The sequence below is a fragment of the Pseudophryne corroboree genome, chromosome 8, assembly GCF_028390025.1.
Source record: "Pseudophryne corroboree isolate aPseCor3 chromosome 8, aPseCor3.hap2, whole genome shotgun sequence".
NCBI lineage: Eukaryota > Metazoa > Chordata > Amphibia > Anura > Myobatrachidae > Pseudophryne > Pseudophryne corroboree.
The window spans coordinates 198,580,071-198,600,386 of NC_086451.1; the positions used below are offsets into that span (position 1 = coordinate 198,580,071).

Here is a 20,316-nt window from a genome sequence, read left to right on the forward strand (position 1 = left end):
CAACTTTCCGCCGGGTCGCAACAACGCTTACCCACGGTACAAGTGCTGTCTTGACGGGTGTCTGTGTCGGATGTTACTAGCAGGTCCAGCAGACGTTACCAGGCTGTGGCCAGAGCACGGGGAGAAGGTACGGCATCGGTTCCGCTTAGAAGGGGAATACGGACACAGCTGTTTTGGGAGGAGACTACCAAACAGTAGCTGGCGCGCCACCACCACGGGTGCTTTAGCGCTAGGCTTTAGGGATCATAAGGCGCCAGGATTAGTATGAGGCTGCGATCCCTATCGTTGATGTCAGCAGTGGGGAGTCAGACGCCATCCTGGTCGCCCCTCCCCCAAGTTCATGACCAGTTACCGTGTGTCTCCCCGCCATGAACTGATTGCCTCACTTCCGTTTCAGACGCTACCACAAGGGGACTCGGTCGCAGCATAGGCCGCTGCGTCTGTATACACTAAGGTTTACCGCTAAGAGACTAACTAGGGTATTCAATTATCCGCAAATTCGCGGCAATTTTTCGCCCGAAAAATTTTCGCGGCAATCGGCCGAAAATTGCCGCGAAAACGCTCCGTTTTTCAATTTTTCGCAAATTCGCGGCAATTTTTCACCCGGAAATTTTTCGCGGCAATCGGCCGAAAATTGCCGCGAAAACGCTCCATTTTTCGACCTATTCAATTCCGACCGGGTTTCACGTGAAAATTCTTGCAGTGAAAAGTGCAGGTGAAAATGGGGAAATCAGCCTGTACCCCAAAAAATGCTAAACTAACATAGGAAAACAGAAGAGAAGTGTGTTAGAGATCACATTAGAGAGTTTTTGGGGACTTAAATTGTGTGAAATGGCGGTTATATGCATTTTTTTTAAAATGCAAAAAAATGATAGAAAGCAAGTTTTTTTGAGCAAAATAAATGCTCTCACTAAATTTGGGGTACATGAAAATGGGTATAAGTATATATTTGGGTCATTTTAGGGTACTTAAAAAAAAAAGTGGAAACAGACCGATTACTCCCATCTGCAAGCCTAAAAAACACCTGTCCCATTCATAAAGCACCCCAATATACCTGTCCCATACCTTGAACCCCAATTTCCATCACTTTTTACTTTTTCACCCCAAAAATGACATGTCATTATTGGCCAATTAAAAATAATTAAAAACTTCAACGTGCCTAATTAGTCATAAAGGGGGGTGTCCCAGGAGTTCTGTACCATATCCAAACATTTTTACCTTAAAATAGTGACTTTTCCCAACTTTTCACCTGCTTCAGAGAAGGTGAAGTGAAATTAGTGAAAACATGATCACCGATAAATTTTCCAGGATAATTGAATAGGCTGTAATTGCATTTCACGTGAAAAGTCCGGTTTTTCACCCGAAAACCGGACTTTTCACGTGAAAAGTCCGTTATCACTGCTAATTGAATATGGCCCTAAGTCGCAGACAGAAGCATCTGCATGCACTAACGTTCACTGAGCGTCTGTGTCCACAAATAATGACCGGAGCGGGAGTGTACACTAGTAGCATCTGGATCCACTCAGCGTTCGCTAACGTATTGATCGATCCTGGAAGTGGGGTAAGTCTCCCTGTATCCCACTCTACTGAGTACGGGTTATACAGCACTAATTTTCTATCTACCTTTTTAGTATGAATAGTTAACTTTAGTGCCTATTGCATATGAGTTTTATGTACATTACTGTGGTTTTCTTTGCAATGCATCTGAATACTTTAAAGATCTGTATAAGACAGAATTCAGTAATATGTACTCCTACATGCTTTTGAGATGTGTTCGTATTTGATGATCTGCTCATATATGTATAATATGTGACTGACTGCTAGTGTGATGCTGACTTAATAATAAATGATTGTCGGTTGATACTTCTGATCCTTAATGCAGGTGCATGGGAAGGGTCACACATATCACTTTAGAGAAAAGTGATTACTGTCACAAATTGTGTAGTACACTGTGAAAGGGGTTCACTACGGATTGCCGGCGGTCGGGCTCCCGGCGACCAGCATACCGGCGCCAGGAGCCCGACCGCCGGCTTACCGACAGTGGGGCGAGCGCAAATGAGCCCCTTGCGGGCTCGCTGCGCTCGCCACGCTACGCGCGCCACACTTTTATTCTCCCTCTAGGGGGGTCGTGGACCCCCACGAGGGAGAATAGGTGTCGGTATGCCGGCTGTCGGGCTCCCGGCGCCGGTATACTGAGCGCCGGGAGCCCGACCGCCGGCATACAGGAGACCACCCTGTGAAAGTGCTGAGTATTTATCATGTCTAAGGGCAGCTAACTTATATGTGGTTGTTCGGCAAAACTATATTCCTTTATGATTTAGTACAGGATGGTTATGTGTAAAAATAATTTACTGTTTAGCATAATACATTCCTGATTTACATCAGGTATAGATAGACCCATTGAGGCGATGTTTGCACAGACCTTGTACAGTTTAGCTGAAATGTTAATTCTTACATTATTAACACATGCTGCTCACTGATTGTGGTATCCCCAACAGCGAATTCAATAAGTCAAGCTGAAGATAAATCATTGACTTCACAGGCTACACATGATAATCATCAGACGATGAAAGCTCCATATACTCTACTTCAGCATACGAAAAACGGGTAAAAGATATCAGCTAAATAAATAAGCAGAATAAATGACAGCAAAAATAGGCTAGTCTGTCAATAGAGGCAGCAGAGCCTGGGGTAAAAATAAGGCACTTCGGTTTAAACGTCCCAGAAGGGTCTCTGCACGAGGGCAGAATTCAGGTAAAAGGTTTGGGTTACACCCAATAAAGTAGAATGCCCAGTAAATTGGATTCCAATATCGTTTTCAAGATCGGGACTGTTTTAAATAGGGAAGTGCCTCCCAAAATAGTTATGCATGTCGTTTGATAATGCAAAAATCTATAGGGCCTCTGCCATCAAAAGAATAAGACCATATTGTCTTTGTCTGGAGCAGTCATAAGGCCAGCCAGGACTTCACCTTGTAGTCTACGGCTACACCACACTGGATAGGCCCAATCTCATTACATTTTGGAAGCTAAGCAGTGTTCGGCCTGGTTAGTTCTTGGAGGGGAGACCACCTTGAAATACCAGGTTCTGTAGGTACATTGGGCTGAGGTACTGGAAAACAGGTTTCAGCGCCTGCAAGGGAGTAAGAATGCCATGTAACTCATATGGACACTTATGTTCTAGGGCATCAACATAACAATCGCTGTTCAAGAACAGCTTGGTTCACGTACAGATGGGTCCACGATTATCTTGACTAGTCTCTGTGCCTAGGCACAACATGACTTATAGCATAAACCCTTCATCTGTACATGGGAAGCTGATTCAGAATCTAAGAAGGTTCTGGAAATTTTTTGCTTTGGCTGGAAGTTTCTGTGTGAATTAACAGTTATTCCAGAGTCAGAAACAGACTCCAAAAAGGTCACGTTCTCTTTCACATATAACCCTAAATATAGGGGTCTGGTTCGGCCTTGTCGGCCATAAAGGAACGTAACAGCCTTAATACAATAAGTTTGGTAAGGCAAAGAAGCAAAGGCAACCAGAGGCCAGCTTCCAAACCAGAGGCCATCAGTATGATAGTGCGGGTCTCCTTCTGGTGTATTCCAGAAGGATAAGGGGCCGACTTCTTCAGTTTGCACAGATTTGATAGCAGTCTACAAATAGATGCCTGGGTGCAAGAAGCGGTATCTCTAAGGTTATACTTTCCCTTCTGGAACCATTCTCCTAAAAAGTATTCGGTTTCAGCCCGTCTCTGGTAGAGGCGTAGGCGAGGGATTTGCATGAAGCAATTCAGAAAATGTTTTGTCAGGAATAGTCATTCCAGTAACCCATGCACAATGGAGGGTTTGTTCCCACCTGGGTCTAAAACAATCTCTCACCCCATTATCAATTTCAAAAACAGAGAAATTTGGGAAACACTGTTCACGTGGAGGCAACTCCATAGTTGGGTGAGGAGCCAATATAATATATGGTATTCCTGGATAAGTCAGGAATTTTACCTTCAGGCTCCTATAACACTGTCCATCAGTGTTATCTCAAGGTTTACCATCCTTCAGCAAAAATTCAGCTAGGCTTTACCCTTTGGGGTTAGCCACAGCCCCAGAGTACCAAAATGATTATGGCAATTTATCTCCGTTAGTAGAGGTTAAGAAAAATTGCCATACCTTGACCACCTTCCTATCCTGACACAAGCACAGGAAAGGTTCTGTGTCATCTGCAACATACAAATAACTTGTCTGCAGAGGCACGGGTGGTTCGTAAATGGGATCATCTCTGGTTCCGTAACATAACTCACGGTGGGGCTATACTGAATTCGAGTTTGCAGAAAATAGTTACCTCGGAACAAGATATCCAAGGCAAAGCTAGGAGAGTGGTTACAATGTCAAACAATATTGATTCACACAGCAATGCGAATGATGGGTTTGATGGTGTTAACAATACACATGGTGGAGTGGGCATAATTCCACTCAAGACTTGTTTAGCATCTCCTCCATCTAAGGCCGCATCACACTGAATATGTCCAATCTCAATGATGTTGGAAGTTAAGCAGTGTTGTACCTGGTTAAATTCTCAGAGCGCAAGAACATCTGTGAATACCAGGTGGTGTAGACGGGCCAGATGGACAGTACACACACAAGTACGTGGTACTGGCAAAAAAAGGTAAGAAGTAGCCTGGGGGCTACAGACATTCCATCTAGATCAGAGGATACCTTTTTCTTTTTGGATATCAGGTGGGGAAATCCTGACAACAAATACAAGTCTTCATGGCTATGGAGGCCATTTTCCGGAAAATTATGATTCCGGGGATTATGGACCACAGAAGAAGGTGCCTGCTAATAAATCTGTTAGCACTTCAGGTCATATACTGCGTCCTGATTCAGGCACGAGACATTCCTAAAGGAGGATCGGTCCAGATCCACAAGGACAAGGAAAGGGCAGTAGTGTACCTCAGTTTTCAGAGAGGAACACGCAGATAAATAGCAAGGAAGGAGGTAAATCACATACTAAAGTGTGCAGTACTCCATCTTCCAGCCTTGTCCTCAGGGTTTGTTCCGGGAGTCCTAAACTGAAGAGCTGATTTCTCAGTCGATGAGCCATTCATGTATATGAATGGGCTTTGCACCCTAAAGTCATTTCAGACTCTGGTAGACAAATGGGCTTGGCCAGAGATAATTCTCATGGTGTCCCATCTGAATAACAAAAGCCATAATCAGGTCAGGAACAAAGGAAGTGATCTTTGTGGATATCTTTTTAATGGGAATTTTATTTCTCTTATGCGTTTCTCAAATCATCCTGCTACTCAGGATAGTGAGGAAAATACAACAAAGATGCCGGTATCCTAATAAACCCTGGCTTGGCCCAGAAGGAGTTGGTACACGGATCTGCAGAAAATGTTGAATACCTTTTCTGTTTCCTCTGCGCCAAGACTAAGAGAGGGTCCTTGATTATCACAGATATCTGGATCAACTGTTTTGATGGCGTGGCTTTTGAAATCTATATACTGAGGTCCAGAGGATACTCAAAAATACTCAGAGCAAGGATAAAAACTTCCTTGACTCGTATTTATCACCAAATATGGCAAGCTTCTATGCATTGGTGCAATAAAAGAGGTATGGACCTGAAATCTTGCAGAGTTTCCAGGGTTTTAACATTCCTTCAAACAGGAATAGATAAAGGTTTAGCGGTGGCTTCCTTGGAAATATAAGTGTCAGCATTGACTGCATGGTTCCGAAAGAAAATGCCAAATTACAGGATGTGTGCACTTTTTCCCAGGGAATGCTGCACATTCAACCTTCCCCTTTTCCTACTACAGGGTCAGGGAATCTAAATCTAGTCCTCAAAAGCCTGTCAGGTTGCTCTGTTTAAACCACTAAGTGAAGTGGATTTTAAATGGTTAACAGCTAAAGTTCTTGTTTGGCTGACTATGGCATCAGCTAGAAGAGTGTCAGATTTAGGAGCACTGTCATGCTAATCTCCTTTTTCTGATGTTATCCAGATAAAGTAGTTATCAGAACTAGGTCTGGGTATCTTCCTAAGGGGTGATCTATATTCCACCTTAATGAAGATATTATGATCCCGGTTTTTCAGGAATCTGGATTTTCTGCGTGAGATGCGTCGCTGGACATAGTCTGGGATATAAGTATCTACATGGATCGTACCAGTGCCATTAGAAAGACAAAAATTATCTTTTCATCCTCTACGATTGTTTCACAAGAGGAGATGGCCTGCTACTAAACAGGCGCTAGCAAGATGGCTTCAAATGACGATTTCAGAAGCATATTCTTAAGCTGATCTCCCTGTCCCGGCTAATGTCTCTGCTCACTTTACATGTAAGGAAGGTCTTTCATGGGTAGCACAATATTGTGCTTGAGCAGAACAGATATGTAAGGTAGCCAAATGGCTTCCAAGAAACGCATTCAATCAGACATTGGCCCTCATTCCGAGTTGATCGCTCGCTGCCGTTTTCGTAGCGCAGCGTTCAAGTGAAAAAGTGGCAATTCCGTGCATGCGCATGTTACGCAGTGCGCATGCGCTAAGTACTTTCACACAAAACTTTGTAGTTTTACCCAAGCTCGAGCGACGTTTTTCAGGCGCTCGAGTGTTCGTAGTATGATTGACAGGAAGTGGGTGTTTTTGGGCGGCAACTCTGTGTTTTCAGGGAGTTTGCTAAAAAAACGAAGGCGTGCCAGGCAAAAACGCAGGAGTTCCAGGCAAAAACGCAGGAGTGGCTGGAGAAACGGGGGAGTGGCTGGCCGAATGCAGGGCATGTTTGTGACGTCAAACCAGGAACTAAACAGACTGCAGTCATCGCAAGATAGGAGTAGGTCTGGAGCTACTCAGAAACAGCACGAAATTATTCCTGTGCAGTTCTGCTAATCTTTCGTTCGCACTTCTGCTAAGCTAACATACACTCTCAGAGGGCGGCGGCTTAGTGTTTGCACTGCTGCTAAAAGCAGCTAGCGAGCGATCAACTCGGAATGAGGGCCATTATGGCTGGTATATCTTTGCCTCTCATGATGCTCAATTCGGGCGTAAGGTTCTCCTATTAATCAGGAGCATCCCCACCACTAAAAATTGCTTTGGGAAGTCCCAATGTTATCCTGTGGATAACCTGTGGACCCTGCCGGAGAAATATACGTTATGGTAAGAAGTTACCGTTGATAACGGTATTTCTCCTATGTCCACAGGTTTCCACAGGGATCCCACCCTGACGCACCTGATTTGATTATCTGTATACTCACTAAACTGTTCCCTCTTGCGTGGAAGTGTGTGCACATGTGTTTTTCGCCTGAATAGGGTTCTACATAATGCTCCTGCCTAAATGCTTTGGAAACAACTGATTTGACTGAGTCAGTGGGCGGGATTATATGGATGAGCCCAGTGCATTCTGGGAGGCCAGAAAGCTTATGATTCTTTGGTGCCAATCCGTTGTCGCTCCATCATATCCCAATGTTATCCTGTGGACATAGGAGAAATACCGTTATCAACAGTAAGTTCTTACCATAACGTATATGTATTTGGTTGTCATGGTATTATTCATATATTATACAGAGACCGTCCAACAGGCTGAATCAAAACCACAAATGTATTGAACTTCCAGACAAAAATGGAGTGTTTGTAGTAGAGATAATTTTAATCAATCACCATTGCACTCACTAATACAACTTGCATATAAATACAGTATCAGTTGGGTTAAACCCTTTGCGTACATGTTACAATTTCAATTTGGGTTAAATCCAGGACAGTGTTAAAGCTTATCTCTTGAATCAATGTATAAGTTTAAATGTTATGCTAGTATCTACTTGTACATAAGTGAATTGTTTACCTGCAGACCTTAGCAATTGAATATCAAAAGGGAAATGCCTAATTTTAAGATGTTAAAATTTATATATAGAAATATATGCTTTACACATTCATAGGTTTATAGTTCACCTGCTGGAAAGCAGATCAATAAATATCAGAAGAAGCAGATCAATGCTTGTTACCTTAGATGTTATTGCAGTTCAAATATAGGAATATTTACAGTATACTATTATAGATCTCCGTAAAATCTGGTTAGACTGGAACCTGTTATACCTAAGTCAAATTAAATTGATGTAACCTTTAAAAAACACTTGTGTATCTCATATAGTAGTAGCCATATTTTGAGAAAGCAACATACTGTACAGGTTGAAAGGATAAGTATCAGTTGGAAGTTATTTCTCCTGTTTCTGCTGGCCCCCGTGTGCAATAGTAGTGAACAGGGAGGTGAGAGCTCAGGGGAATAATGTGCCTGATAAAAAGAAAGCAGATAAACGGGTTTGCTTTTGAGAAGGTCTGAATGAGAGTCCCTGTTGGGAGAACTCGGCAGATCTTTACAGCCAGGTTCTCAATGAGAGTTTGTTTGGAAGAGAGGAGAGAAGTAGACCAGTATAGGGAATAAATAGTCAACGTTATAGGCTACTATAGTCATTCAATAAATATGTTACCAGTTACTGCTCCAGTCTGATGTGGTGTGATGCGCGTTTCAACTCTTAGGTGGTTTGTTCACAGTAGGAGCACAGGTAGTGGGTTAAGCAGTGCCAACTAATATTTGGAACACCTATATGCATTTTGAACAGAGTGTCAGGGCAGAAGTACCAGCAGAAGAGTTTGCACTGGGTTTCAACCACCCCAGAACTTGGTGAGTAGGCATGACTCAATTGAAAGATTATTGCCCATTTACTCGTGACCTTTTTTAAAATCATGTATTCACACTTAATTATGTGAAATAAATATAAATTTGCATGTTAATACATATCTTGAGGGGCAAATCTATTACAGCTTATAAAGTACAGATGAGTTGCCTGTTGCAACCAGAGTCTAGAAAGAAAAGAAAAAAACAGCATTCACGAGCCAATCTTTACTAATATCTACCAAAACAGTATTAAGGCCAACCATACTGAGCCATATTCAATTGCCGTATGTATCAAATTATGTGTCAATTTGCAGAAAGATTGCAAATTGAAAAAGAATAGACAGCAATAATAAATTAAAATAGCGCTGTATGTTTTGTTTTTCCTAGCTAGCATTAATCAGGTACAATATTATTAAATGATGGGTAGACGCTAATTGTTTGCTATGGGCATCTTCTAATTTGTCTACTTCTCCACTCTGTAAAAAGGTTCTTTTGAAGGTAATTAATATCTTTTTAACCCACAGGTTTTTAAATAACTATAGAAATGGACTTTATCATTACCCTCCTGCCCCGATAGAGGGATGTGGTATCTTAGGTAGATTAGACTTAGGTCGACAGTGTCTAGGTCGACCACTATTAGTCGTCAGTAAGTAGCTCGACATGGTTTCTAGGGACTCTAGGTCGACAGGGACTCAGTCGACATTATTTTTTTTAAACTTTTTTATGGTGTCGTTTTCTCCGTTCAGTGACCGGGAACCCCAATTAGTGCACCGTGTCCCCTCGCATGCCTCGCTTCACTCGCCATGCTTCAGGCAAGGTTACCGGTCCCAATTGTAGTCCACGTGGATCGTAATGTAGGAAAAAGTTCAAAAAATGGGAAAAACTCATGTTGACCTTTTGTCATGTCGATCTAGAGTCCCTGTCAACCTAGAAACTATGTCGACCAATAGTGGTCGACCTAGACAGTGTCGACTTACTGTCGATCTAAAGACCAGATCCCCCGACAGAGGGAAATCCCCTTGAAACACATTGCCTAATTTTATCTTATATTTATATTTTATGCAGTAGTTACCTTTAGTCTATCATTTGTCACCAATTTACTCCTGCACTGGCCAGAAAAGTAATAACTCCCAACATGGCCTTAATCTCTTCTCATTATTTTTGTACATGAAATACAACCATAGTCCTGTCCAGTGTCACTTCTGTTCTTTAAACATTTTTCTGTAGTGAATTGTTGACACAGAACTCTATTAAGATAAGATATCTTCAGGAACTATTCATTTGAATTTGTAAACCTAATACTTTATCTGCTTGCTTAAAGGTACCTTCTGGACTCTTCATCCCAAGCATGGCTGTAGGTGCCATAATGGGAAGACTCATGGGAGTGACCATGGAGCAACTGGCATTCAACCACCACAACTGGCCCATCTTCAAAGGGTGGTGTACACAGGGGGCCGACTGCATTACTCCTGGTCTTTATGCTATGGTAGGAGCAGCTGCTTGCTTAGGTAAGTATTGTGCCTACCTTGTAATGTATGTATGCATTAGTAGATAGATTTTAGTAGCTGTTGAGTATTTATAACATACAGATGTCTTTGGGTGGTCTACTATGAATCCTCCATTTGTTATGTTAAGTTTATCAAACTATTCTTAAGGTTTACTTGTTTATATCCTCAGTAACGATGCAGAATTAATATAAATATATGAACATACAGAGATTTATAAAACCAGGCAATGAGTTGCCTCCTCAAGTCCTAAATCAGCCAAACTATAGCACAAGTGTGGGGATTCCCTAGCTGTGGATGAAACCACCCACTTACTGGTTTTGCGCAGGTTTAGTGCCTCTAAAGGCATATATTGGCATCCTGACATACAGGATGTCGGGGGTCAGGAGACCGACGCCAGAATGCTGACATGAGAATGCTGACAGCCAGGATTCTGAATGTAAGTACCGTATTTTTCGGACCATAAGACGCACTTTTTCTCCCCAAAAATGTGGGGGGAAAAGTATGTGCGTCTTATGGAGCGAATAAGACGTTTGCGGGTAGCGGCGGGTCCTGGATGCTGCTGCGGCCACATCTCCGCAGCAGAGCCGGCGTCATGTAAACTCCCCCGCTCCCCCCCCCCACCTCCTCAGGAGACGCTGGGAACCACTGGTACTGTCGGGTAGCGGCGGGTCCTGGATGCTGCTGCGCCGTCATCAGCAGAGCGCAGAGCGGCCACATCTCAGCAGCAGAGCAGGTGTCATGTGACTCCCTCGCTCCCCCCCACCTCCTCCCTCCTCAGGAGACGCAGGGAACCACTGGTACTGTCAGTGTGTGTGTGTGTGTGTATGCTGGCTCTGATGTGTGTGTGTGTGTGTGTGTGTGTGTGTGTGTGTGTGTGTGTGTCTGTGTGTGTCTGTGTATGCTATGCTGGCTCTGACAGAAGGCTGCACTGTATTCTTGAGTCTGAGAAATCACAGAAATATCTCTTAGAGGTCAGAATATTTTTTTTCCAGTTTTCCTACTCTAAAAACTAGGTGCGTCTTATGGTCAGGCGCGTCTTATGGTCCGAAAAATACGGTATGTCTGTGAGGGTTAGGCTGTGGGGGGTATGGCTAGGGTTCCTTAAGTTGAGCACCCCTGTCGGAATTATGGCAGTCAGATTGCCGGGGTTGGTATTCTGACGGCCGGCATCCCGTACCCCACGCCCTCTAATGGCGGTGTTGCAAAATAATGAGTGTACACTGCATATATACAGCTCTCACTACACAGAAAAGTGTGTTTCAAGGTTTTGCATTGGGAAGCACACTTGATGCAATACATTTAATTGACCGCAGGTAACCAGCTAGTGTTCGAAAACCCTAGGTTACTGCTTCAACTGTAGAGCTTCACTAAGAGTATAGTCATTTTCTTCCCAATTATAAAGCGCAACGGAATATACTGGCTCTGTATACTGTTAGTAAAAGTTCATTATATTGAAATTGTAGAGACACCAATACAGTGTAACCTTGTATACTGGACAGCGGACTCAGAAGGTAAATAACTGTTTTTTGCAGTTTTTACTCGAAGGGATACCTGTGTACAGTAGATGTCACTTGTGTTTTTATATGTGAGATGGTGTATGCCCAGCCATAGAGCTGCAATATAATTGAGGTCACACTTTCAAATATGTCTCCACTGTTGCAGGAAAAATCTCACTCAGCGTTATTTATCCATCTTTATGTGTGTGCAGTGTACATAACATTCATGTAAGGATTACCTCAAAATCCTTTCCATCCAATTGGCATGAGTTGTAAGCTCAGTATTTTGCTTGTGAGACTATTTTTTTTTTTTCTACACATTCTGCATTATTGACCCTTTCTGTCGCTTGTACGTGCAGGTCAATTTGGACTTATCGTCCAAAACTGCATGTACGGGCCAGCGGCGGCATGCTTTTACTGAATGATATCGTACAGTGTGTAGGCACTATAACGGCCACCCGAGAGGGTAGGGAAAACACTAGGCGTTATCGCTCAAGGAGCAAATCGCCTAGTGTGTACCCAGCTTAACTGTTTGATTTTATGCATTATCTTTCTGATTATAAACATCTGACATTTCCGTTTGTTTTTTTAGGTGGAGCTACTCGCATGACAGTCTCGCTTGTAGTCATCATGTTTGAGTTAACTGGTGGACTAGAATACATTGTGCCATTAATGGCTGCAGCCATGACCAGCAAGTGGGTGGCAGATGCCTTGGGAAGAGGAAGCATTTATGATGCCCACATACACCTAAATGGGTACCCTTTCCTAGAAGCCAAAGAAGAGTTTAGCCATAAAACTCTTGCTATGGACGTCATGCACCCAAGACGTAATGACCCCACGCTTACAGTCATCACTCAGGACAGTATGACAGTAACCGATATTGAGGCAGCAATTAATGATACGACGTATAGTGGCTTTCCTGTTGTAGTTTCTCGGGAGTCTCAGAGACTTGTGGGCTTTGTGCAAAGGCGAGACCTGATCATCTCCATTGGTAAGAGCATCTTTTTATTATAGTGGAATCTGCCCCATAAAGTGCACAGTTCCACAGTTCTATTAGTTGTTTACTTATGTTAAATGGAAAACAAATGCAATCTATAACTTCACACTACCAGGAACTCCACTGTACTTCTACATTACTTCACATGCTACCAGAGGATCCCATAGTATTCAGAAACCCAACTGACACGTAGACAAAATCTGCATGTTTATCAATTTGTTCTTAATACAGAGTAGGAAATCTCAATCTGAGTTTGTTAAACATTGTCTAGGGAAATCACATTTGGAAGTGAATTGGAATGCAAAATTCTCATAACATGTAGCAGATAAACACGTGAACTGGAGCGTGATAAAGGGAATGTGTTTCCTGATGGGCTTTGCCAAAGACAAGCGTCAAGCTGCCAATAGTTAAATTAAATAAACCTGGTCGGTTGCCACTTTTGTTCCCTTCTCTAGTATTTGTCAGAAAAACGCTGAGTGATCTAGGCTCATTTCACACAGGTGATTTTAGCCTTAATATTCATATATTGTGTTTATCGTTATATAATGAACAGTGTTAACAGTGATCTCTTGCCACTTGTATTGGCAAGCATCTTTTTTGTATGCATTTGCCATATCAAAAGTAATCCGAGGACTCTACTACACTTTATGACCACTTTCATCTCATCCTGTACGTAGATATTTTATATCGTCTTGGTTGCATCACATTTAACCAAAGACAGAAATGCACCCACACCAATTTGCGCTATATGTGAGGCAGCAAGAAACAGAGTAACTCCTTGGGTGTTTATCCTAACCCAAAAACAATACAAATATAGAAAAAATGGGGTAACCCCTTCTCTGCGCCTCCTAATGGATGGGCGGAGCTCTCTCAATCTGCTAACTTCTTCTTAATTAATGAGAGATGTGGTGTCCAGATAGATAAACATGTAAAAATAGAAAAGAGCAATCTAGTGTAGCATAATTTACAAGCGCTATTAGTCATATAACTTTATCAACCTGTGATTCACTCATACAAGATAAGCATGCATTTCTTAAAAACAGGTTTTTTAATAATAAAAATTCGTCATAAAATATCCAGGCAAGGAAATGATGAATAATCCACAGATGTTACATCCATACGAACATTTATGAGGGTGGCTTCCTACCAGATTTACGGAGTATAAGGTGCACATAAAAGGAACTGATAGATGTTCCAAAAAAATCCCCGGGGAAGATTTCAGCTCCAAGAATGGATCACCCGTCTTCTCCTCCTCTGGTCAGGTCGCCGTTCTGTCCCTCTCATCAGCCACATTTATTTATGTAAATTCAGTAGAAAATATTTTCTATTAAACACTAATCTAAAAAAAGTTACGTGTATACTAGATATAACATTTTGATGTAGCCTGGTAGCATAGTGGTTTGCATTGCTGCCTTACAGCACTTAGGGCTTTAATCAGGACACAAACGCATGACTATCTGTGTGGAGTGTGTCCGTGTTTGCATGGGTTTCCTCCGGGTGCTCTGGTTTATTCCCACACTCTAAAAACATACAGGTAGGTAAATTGGCTTCTGACAAAAAAAAATAACTACCCCAGCCACAGGCAGCCAGTTAACTAGCCCAAGGCAAGGAGTGAGAAGGAAGACCGACACGCACTCAGGTCCAAACACACAGTGGATTTCAACAGGGAAACAGGTAGTAGTCCAAGAAAAATCAACAAGCTAGGTGCATCAGGCCATTGTGGCCCGGACCCTGAGAAGAAAACACTACAGCATAGTTTTTACAGCTACATAGCACAGGAGCGCCCACCTCTCTGGGTGCATTGTTTTTGGAAGACAATATAGTGACATATATAGATTGTGCAATGAATGGTAAAGCATCACAAATAGATAAATAAGTGTAGCTATACAGAGTGTATTTGACAATGGTGAATGCCACATAGCAAATTGGTGTTCACTCTAGTGTGACCAGTAACAGCAGCAATTATTCAGATATGATATTACATCTGCCAACTGACAGGTACACACAGATTTAAAAGAAAAAAAGTACTCCTATACACTATACATGCACAAGGAACATTCAGTGCACAAAAACAAATTGGCAAATAGTGCTCAACAAACCAGCCCCAACAGGGGAGGAAGGAGCTAATTGTATAGCGTGACTGCTGGGAGTGAGATATACAGATGCCTGAGATAGATCTCCAGATATGTGCTTAGGTAGGCAAGCCTCTAAATTAGCTGCCACACATCTCTCTGTAGGAGGGGAGAGAGGAGGAGATGAGAATGTGCCTAGGGTTGTAGGAGTGGCTAACAGGAAGAGCCTGTCCACCCCGTCTGGCCGGGACCCCGAGGCAAATGGCCACCACTGCTGTGAACCTAGGGGTCCGTTTTAGCAGTGTCCTGTTCCATGAAGTTGCCCTGGTGAACTGATGGTGGGAGTGGACACGACCGGTGCCCTCACTGCCAGCATTGCTGTGAGCCTTTCACTGGCCACTCAATAAAATGTAACAAAACAGAAAAAGAAGCAGCCCCCCCAAAAAACTCTGCCCACTCCTTGCAAGCACCAAACTAAAACTGTCTGCCTATGGCTGAGGGCAGGGTATAGGGAAGGGCTGGGAGAGAAATCTAATCTATTTGGTGCCCAGACTCCAGCTCTCCAAGCTATAACCACCCAGTGTTATCCCTGTGTCCCCTATGGAATCAAGAAGAAATAGTGATCTTATTTGCCTACTGATCCATTAGAGTTATGTTTATATATGTGGCCTCTATAGCAATGAGTTACTTTTTTTTAAATCATAAAGAGAAGAAATCTGTGTACATACAGATGTGTCCTCTTACAACTAGCCTCAATACACGAATGCGGCGCGAAATACTTGTTGCGAGTAAGCCACTAGGGGGTCTATTTACTAAGCCGTGGGTGGAGATAAAGTACCAGCCAATCAGCTCCTGTCATTTTTCAAACACAGCCTGTGACATGGCAGTTAGGAGCCAATTGGCTGGTACTTTATCTCCATCCACTTTATCTCCATCCAAGGCTTAGTAAATAGACACCTAGGTCCCGTGCGACTCTGCTAGCACCAGGCCTCTTTTTTTTTTCTTTTTTTCTCTGACGTCCTAGTGGATGCTGGGAACTCCGTAAGGACCATGGGGAATAGACGGGCTCCGCAGGAGACTGGGCACTCTAAAAGAAAGACTAGGTACTATCTGGTGTGCACTGGCTCCTCCCTCTATGCCCCTCCTCCAGACCTCAGTTAGAATATGTGCCCGGCCAGAGCTGGGTGCTCCTAGTGGGCTCTCCTGAGCTTGCTAGAAAAGAAAGTATTTGTTAGGTTTTTTTATTTTCAGTGAGCTTCTGCTGGCAACAGACTTACTGCTACGTGGGACTGAGGGGAGAGAAGCAAACCTACCTGCTTGCAGCTAGCTTGTGCTTCTTAGGCTACTGGACACCATTAGCTCCAGAGGGTTCGAACACAGGGCCTGACCTCGATCGTCCGTTCCCGGAGCCGCGCCGCCGTCCCCCTTGCAGAGACAGAAGATGAACGACGAAATCGGCGGCAGAAGACTCCTGTCTTCATTAAGGTAGCGCACAGCACCGCAGCTGTGTGCCATTGCTCCCAGCACACTTACACACTCCGGTCACTGTAGGGTGCAGGGCGCTGGAGGGGGGGACGCCCGGGGCAGCAATTATAATACCTTTTGGCAATAAAAATACACATATACAGTCTGGCACTGTATATGTGTAAAAAAAAACGCCATTAAGTTACACAAAACGCGGGACAGAAGCCCGCCACTGAGGGGCCTTATTCCTCAGCACACCAGCGCCATTTCCCCTTCACAGCTCCGCTGGAAGCAGCTCCCCAGGCTCTCCCCTGCAGTATCCAGGTACAAGAAGGGTAAAAAAGAGAGGGGGGGGCACATAAATTTAGGCGCAAAATAAGATAAATAAGCAGCTATTGGGTAAATCACTTATAAGTGTAAATCCCTGTGTTATATAGCGCTGTGGTGTGTGCTGGCAAACTTTCTCTCTGTCTCCCCAAAGGACTTTGTGGGGTCCTGTCCTCAGTCTGAGCATTCCCTGTGTGTGTGCGGTGTGTCGGTACTGCTGTGTCGACATGTTTGATGAGGAGGGTTACGTGGAGGCGTAAGGACACATAAGTGTGGTGTCGCCCCCGTCGGGGCCGACACCTGATTGGATGGATATGTGGAAGGTCTTAACAGACAGTGTCAACTCCTTACATAAAAGGTTCGATGACGCAGCAGCCTTGGGACAGCCGGGGTCTCAGCCCGCGCCTACCCAGGCGACTCAGAAGCCGTCAGGGGCTCATAAACGCCCTCTGGCTCAGTTGGTGGACACAGATGTTGACACGGAGTCTGACTCCAGTGTAGGCTATGATGAGACAAATGTACACATTCATTACTGCAATGAAAGATGTACTACACATTTCTGATGTTAACCCGGTTACTACCAAGAGGGTTTATATGTTTGGGGAGAAAAAGCAGCCAGTGACTTTTCCCCCATCTGATGAATTAAATTAATTGTGTGAAGAAGCGTGGAGTTCCCCTGATAAGAAACTAGTGATTTTAAGAGGTTACTGATGGCGTACCCTTTCCCGCCAACAGACAGGTTACGTTGGGAAACATCCCCTAGGGTGGACAAGGCGCTCACACGCTTATCTAAAAGGGTTGCCCTGCCGTCTCAGGATACGGCCGCCCTAAAGGAGCCTGCGGATAGAAAGCAGGAAGCTATCCTGAAGTCTGTGTATACACACTCTGGTACTCTACTGAGACCTGCTATTGCTTCAGCCTGGATGTGTAGTGCTGCAGCAGCATGGACTGATACTCTGTCAGACAACATTGATTCCCTCGACAGGGATAATATTTTGCTAACCCTAGAACATTTAAAAGACGTGGTCTTATATATGCGGGATGCCCAGAGGGACATTTGCCTGCTGGCATCTAGAATTAATTGTCACACATCGCAGGCAGCGGCGGCCGCGCTTGTCCCTGTGGGTGACTTGGACTGCCCGGCGCCTCTCTCCCCCCGGCGGTCTTCGGGTCCCGGCGGCGGGTCGGTGCGTTCCCCGGCGGCTTCCAGGAGTGAGGGCGCCGCCATTGTGAGTGTGGTCAGGGAGGCGGAGCAGGTCTGACGTCACTTGCCTGCTCCGCCAATCAGGCAAGGGCGGGGAATTCAAAGCCAGACGCCGGGCAGAGATCCGGTGCCTGAGTATCATCGATTCTGCCTCAGAAGCTTTGATTTCCAGAGCTCCCACGTTCCTGCGGTCTCCGTGTCTGCATCTCCGTGCCTCCAAGCATCTCCGTGCCTCCAAGCATCTCCGTGCCTCCGAGCATTTCCGTGCCTCCAAGGACCCCCGTGCTTCCAAGCGCTCACGCGCCCCCACGCACCTTCGTGCCTCAATACCTGTACCTCCAGCACCTCAGTGCCTCCAGCACCCTCAGTGTCTCCAGCACCACAGTGCCTCAGCACTCGGCATCACCGTGCCTCCGGCACCTCAGTGTCTCCAGCACCTCAGTGCCTCAGCACTCAGCATCACCGTGCCTCCAGCACCTCAGTGCCTCCAGCACCACAGTGCCTCAGCACTCGGCATCACTGTGCCTCCGGCACCTCCGTGCCTCAATACCTGTGCCTTCAGCACCTCAGTGCCTCGGCACTCAGCATCTCTGTGCCACCGGCACCTCCGTGCCTCAATACCGGTGTCTCCAGCACCTCAGTATCTCCAGTACCTCTGTGCCTCAGCATTCAGTATCTTTACAAGTCTTGTCTTTCAGGAAACCTTCAAGTATTCTTCCGTGCTTCCTGCCTGCCGTCTTAATCCTCCATGAGGAAGACCTACATCCGGCCATCTCTACTGCGACCCAGTAGCGGTTCCTCTTCCCAGTCATCGGAAGAAGCCCCGAGTCCACAACACTCCCAAATCAGGTCAGTGATAGTATACTCAGGCCCCATGGACCTGGGGAATCGGAACACGGACTCAAGTGCCATCCAGAACCTGGCTTCCCGAATACAAAGTCAGGAAGCGGCACAAGGTCAGGTGATGCAGTACCTCCAGCAGTTGTCCGGGCGTCTGGATCAGATTCAGGCGTCTCTAGCCTCTGTAATTCCGGCACCTGTTCCAGTAGTTGCACCAGTTGCCGTTGCCAGCAATGTCCAACCATCGGCCGGTACCACCCCGCGCCTTCAGCTGCCTACTCCATCCCGCTATAATGGGAATCCTAAAAATTGTCATGGTTTCTTAAACCAATGCGAGGTACATTTCGAGCTACTTGCACACAACTTTCCTACAGACCGGTCCAAGGTAGCATATATTATTTCTCTGCTGGAAGGGTCTGCCTTGGATTGGGTGTCTCCATTATGGGAACGATCTGATCCCGTGGTTTCCAACTATACCAACTTCATCACGTCCTTTCGAAGAATCTTCGACGAACCCGGCAGGATGACCACTGCTTCTTCCGACTTGCTCCGTGTTCGTCAGGGCTCCCGTACCGTGGGTCAGTACGTGGTTCATTTCCAGACCATTGCCTCTGAATTACGCTGGAATAATGATGCCCTGAGAGCTGCCTTCTGGAACGGTCTCTCTGACCGGCTGAAAGATGAGCTGGTTACAAGGGATCTGCCGGATCCATTAGAAGAGTTGATTTCCCTTTGCGTCAAGGTGGATCTTCGGATGCAGGAGCGTGGAAGAGAACGTAGCCGTTCAGATCGTTCCAGGTTCCGGAATCCTACTCCTAGACCGGTGGCTTTGCCTAGCTCGGACGAGCCCATGAAAATTAACCGATCCCGACTGTCTCCGGAAGAACGACAGCGTCGTCGTGAGGGTAAACTTTGCCTTTACTGTGGAGCCGCAGATCACTTTCTTAAGTTTTGTAAATCCCGTCCGGGAAACGGGCAGGCCTAGCTTGTTCCGGAGGAGTCAAGCTGGGGGTTACGACTAAAGCTTCTCCAACTTCGGACTGTTTGCTTCCTGTAACTCTAGTCACCGATTCAGCCTCCAAGTCTTGTGAAGCCCTGTTGGATTCCGGGGCTGCGGGGAACTTCGTTTCTTCCTCCTGTGCCCAAAGCATGGGGTTAAAGTTACGGCCTATCGAGCGGCCAATTTCGTTAACGGCCATCAACGGGACCAGAATTTCCAAGGGTCTCATAATGTGGCGCACGGGGCCAGTTAAGCTGCAGGTCGGGGCTCTACATCAGGAAGGTCTGGAACTCTTGGTGATCCCAGAAATGCACCATGATCTGGTCCTTGGAATGCCTTGGCTAAAAATTCATAATCCCCACTTTGACTGGAAGTCTTCACAAATTCTGTCCTGGAGTTCCTTTTGTCACGCTAATTGTCTCACTCCTGTTTGTCCGCTCCGTGTCTCCTCCAAGACGGATGAAGAGCATATTCCGGAGGCGTATCAAGGGTACAAGGATGTATTTTCGGAACAAGCAGCTGATCTGTTACCACCTCATAGGCCTTGGGACTGCTCTATTGACCTTGTCCCAGGGAAGACGCCACCTCGTGGTCGCACATATCCCCTGTCAATTCCCGAGACTCAAGCTATGTCGGAATATATTAAGTCCAATCTGCTCAAGGGATTTATTCGCCCCTCTTCCTCCCCTGCTGGAGCGGGCTTCTTTTTCGTGAAGAAGAAGGACGGGGGGTTGAGACCATGCATCGACTACCAC

At 45.2% G+C, this 20,316-nt stretch overlaps 1 protein-coding gene across 9 annotated transcripts in view; it reads left to right on the forward strand.

Annotated features, from left to right (window-relative positions):
• The window catches only part of LOC134948811 (H(+)/Cl(-) exchange transporter 5-like), a 389,251-nt gene that overhangs the window by 341,424 nt on the left and 27,511 nt on the right, over positions 1-20,316 (forward strand). For all 9 annotated transcript variants that reach the window (XM_063937054.1, XM_063937053.1, XM_063937050.1 and 6 more), the window contains 2 exons: positions 9,975-10,161; positions 12,250-12,648. In XM_063937054.1, the coding sequence (XP_063793124.1) occupies positions 9,975-10,161; positions 12,250-12,648 (586 nt within the window). The remainder of the gene's footprint in view (positions 1-9,974; positions 10,162-12,249; positions 12,649-20,316) is intronic.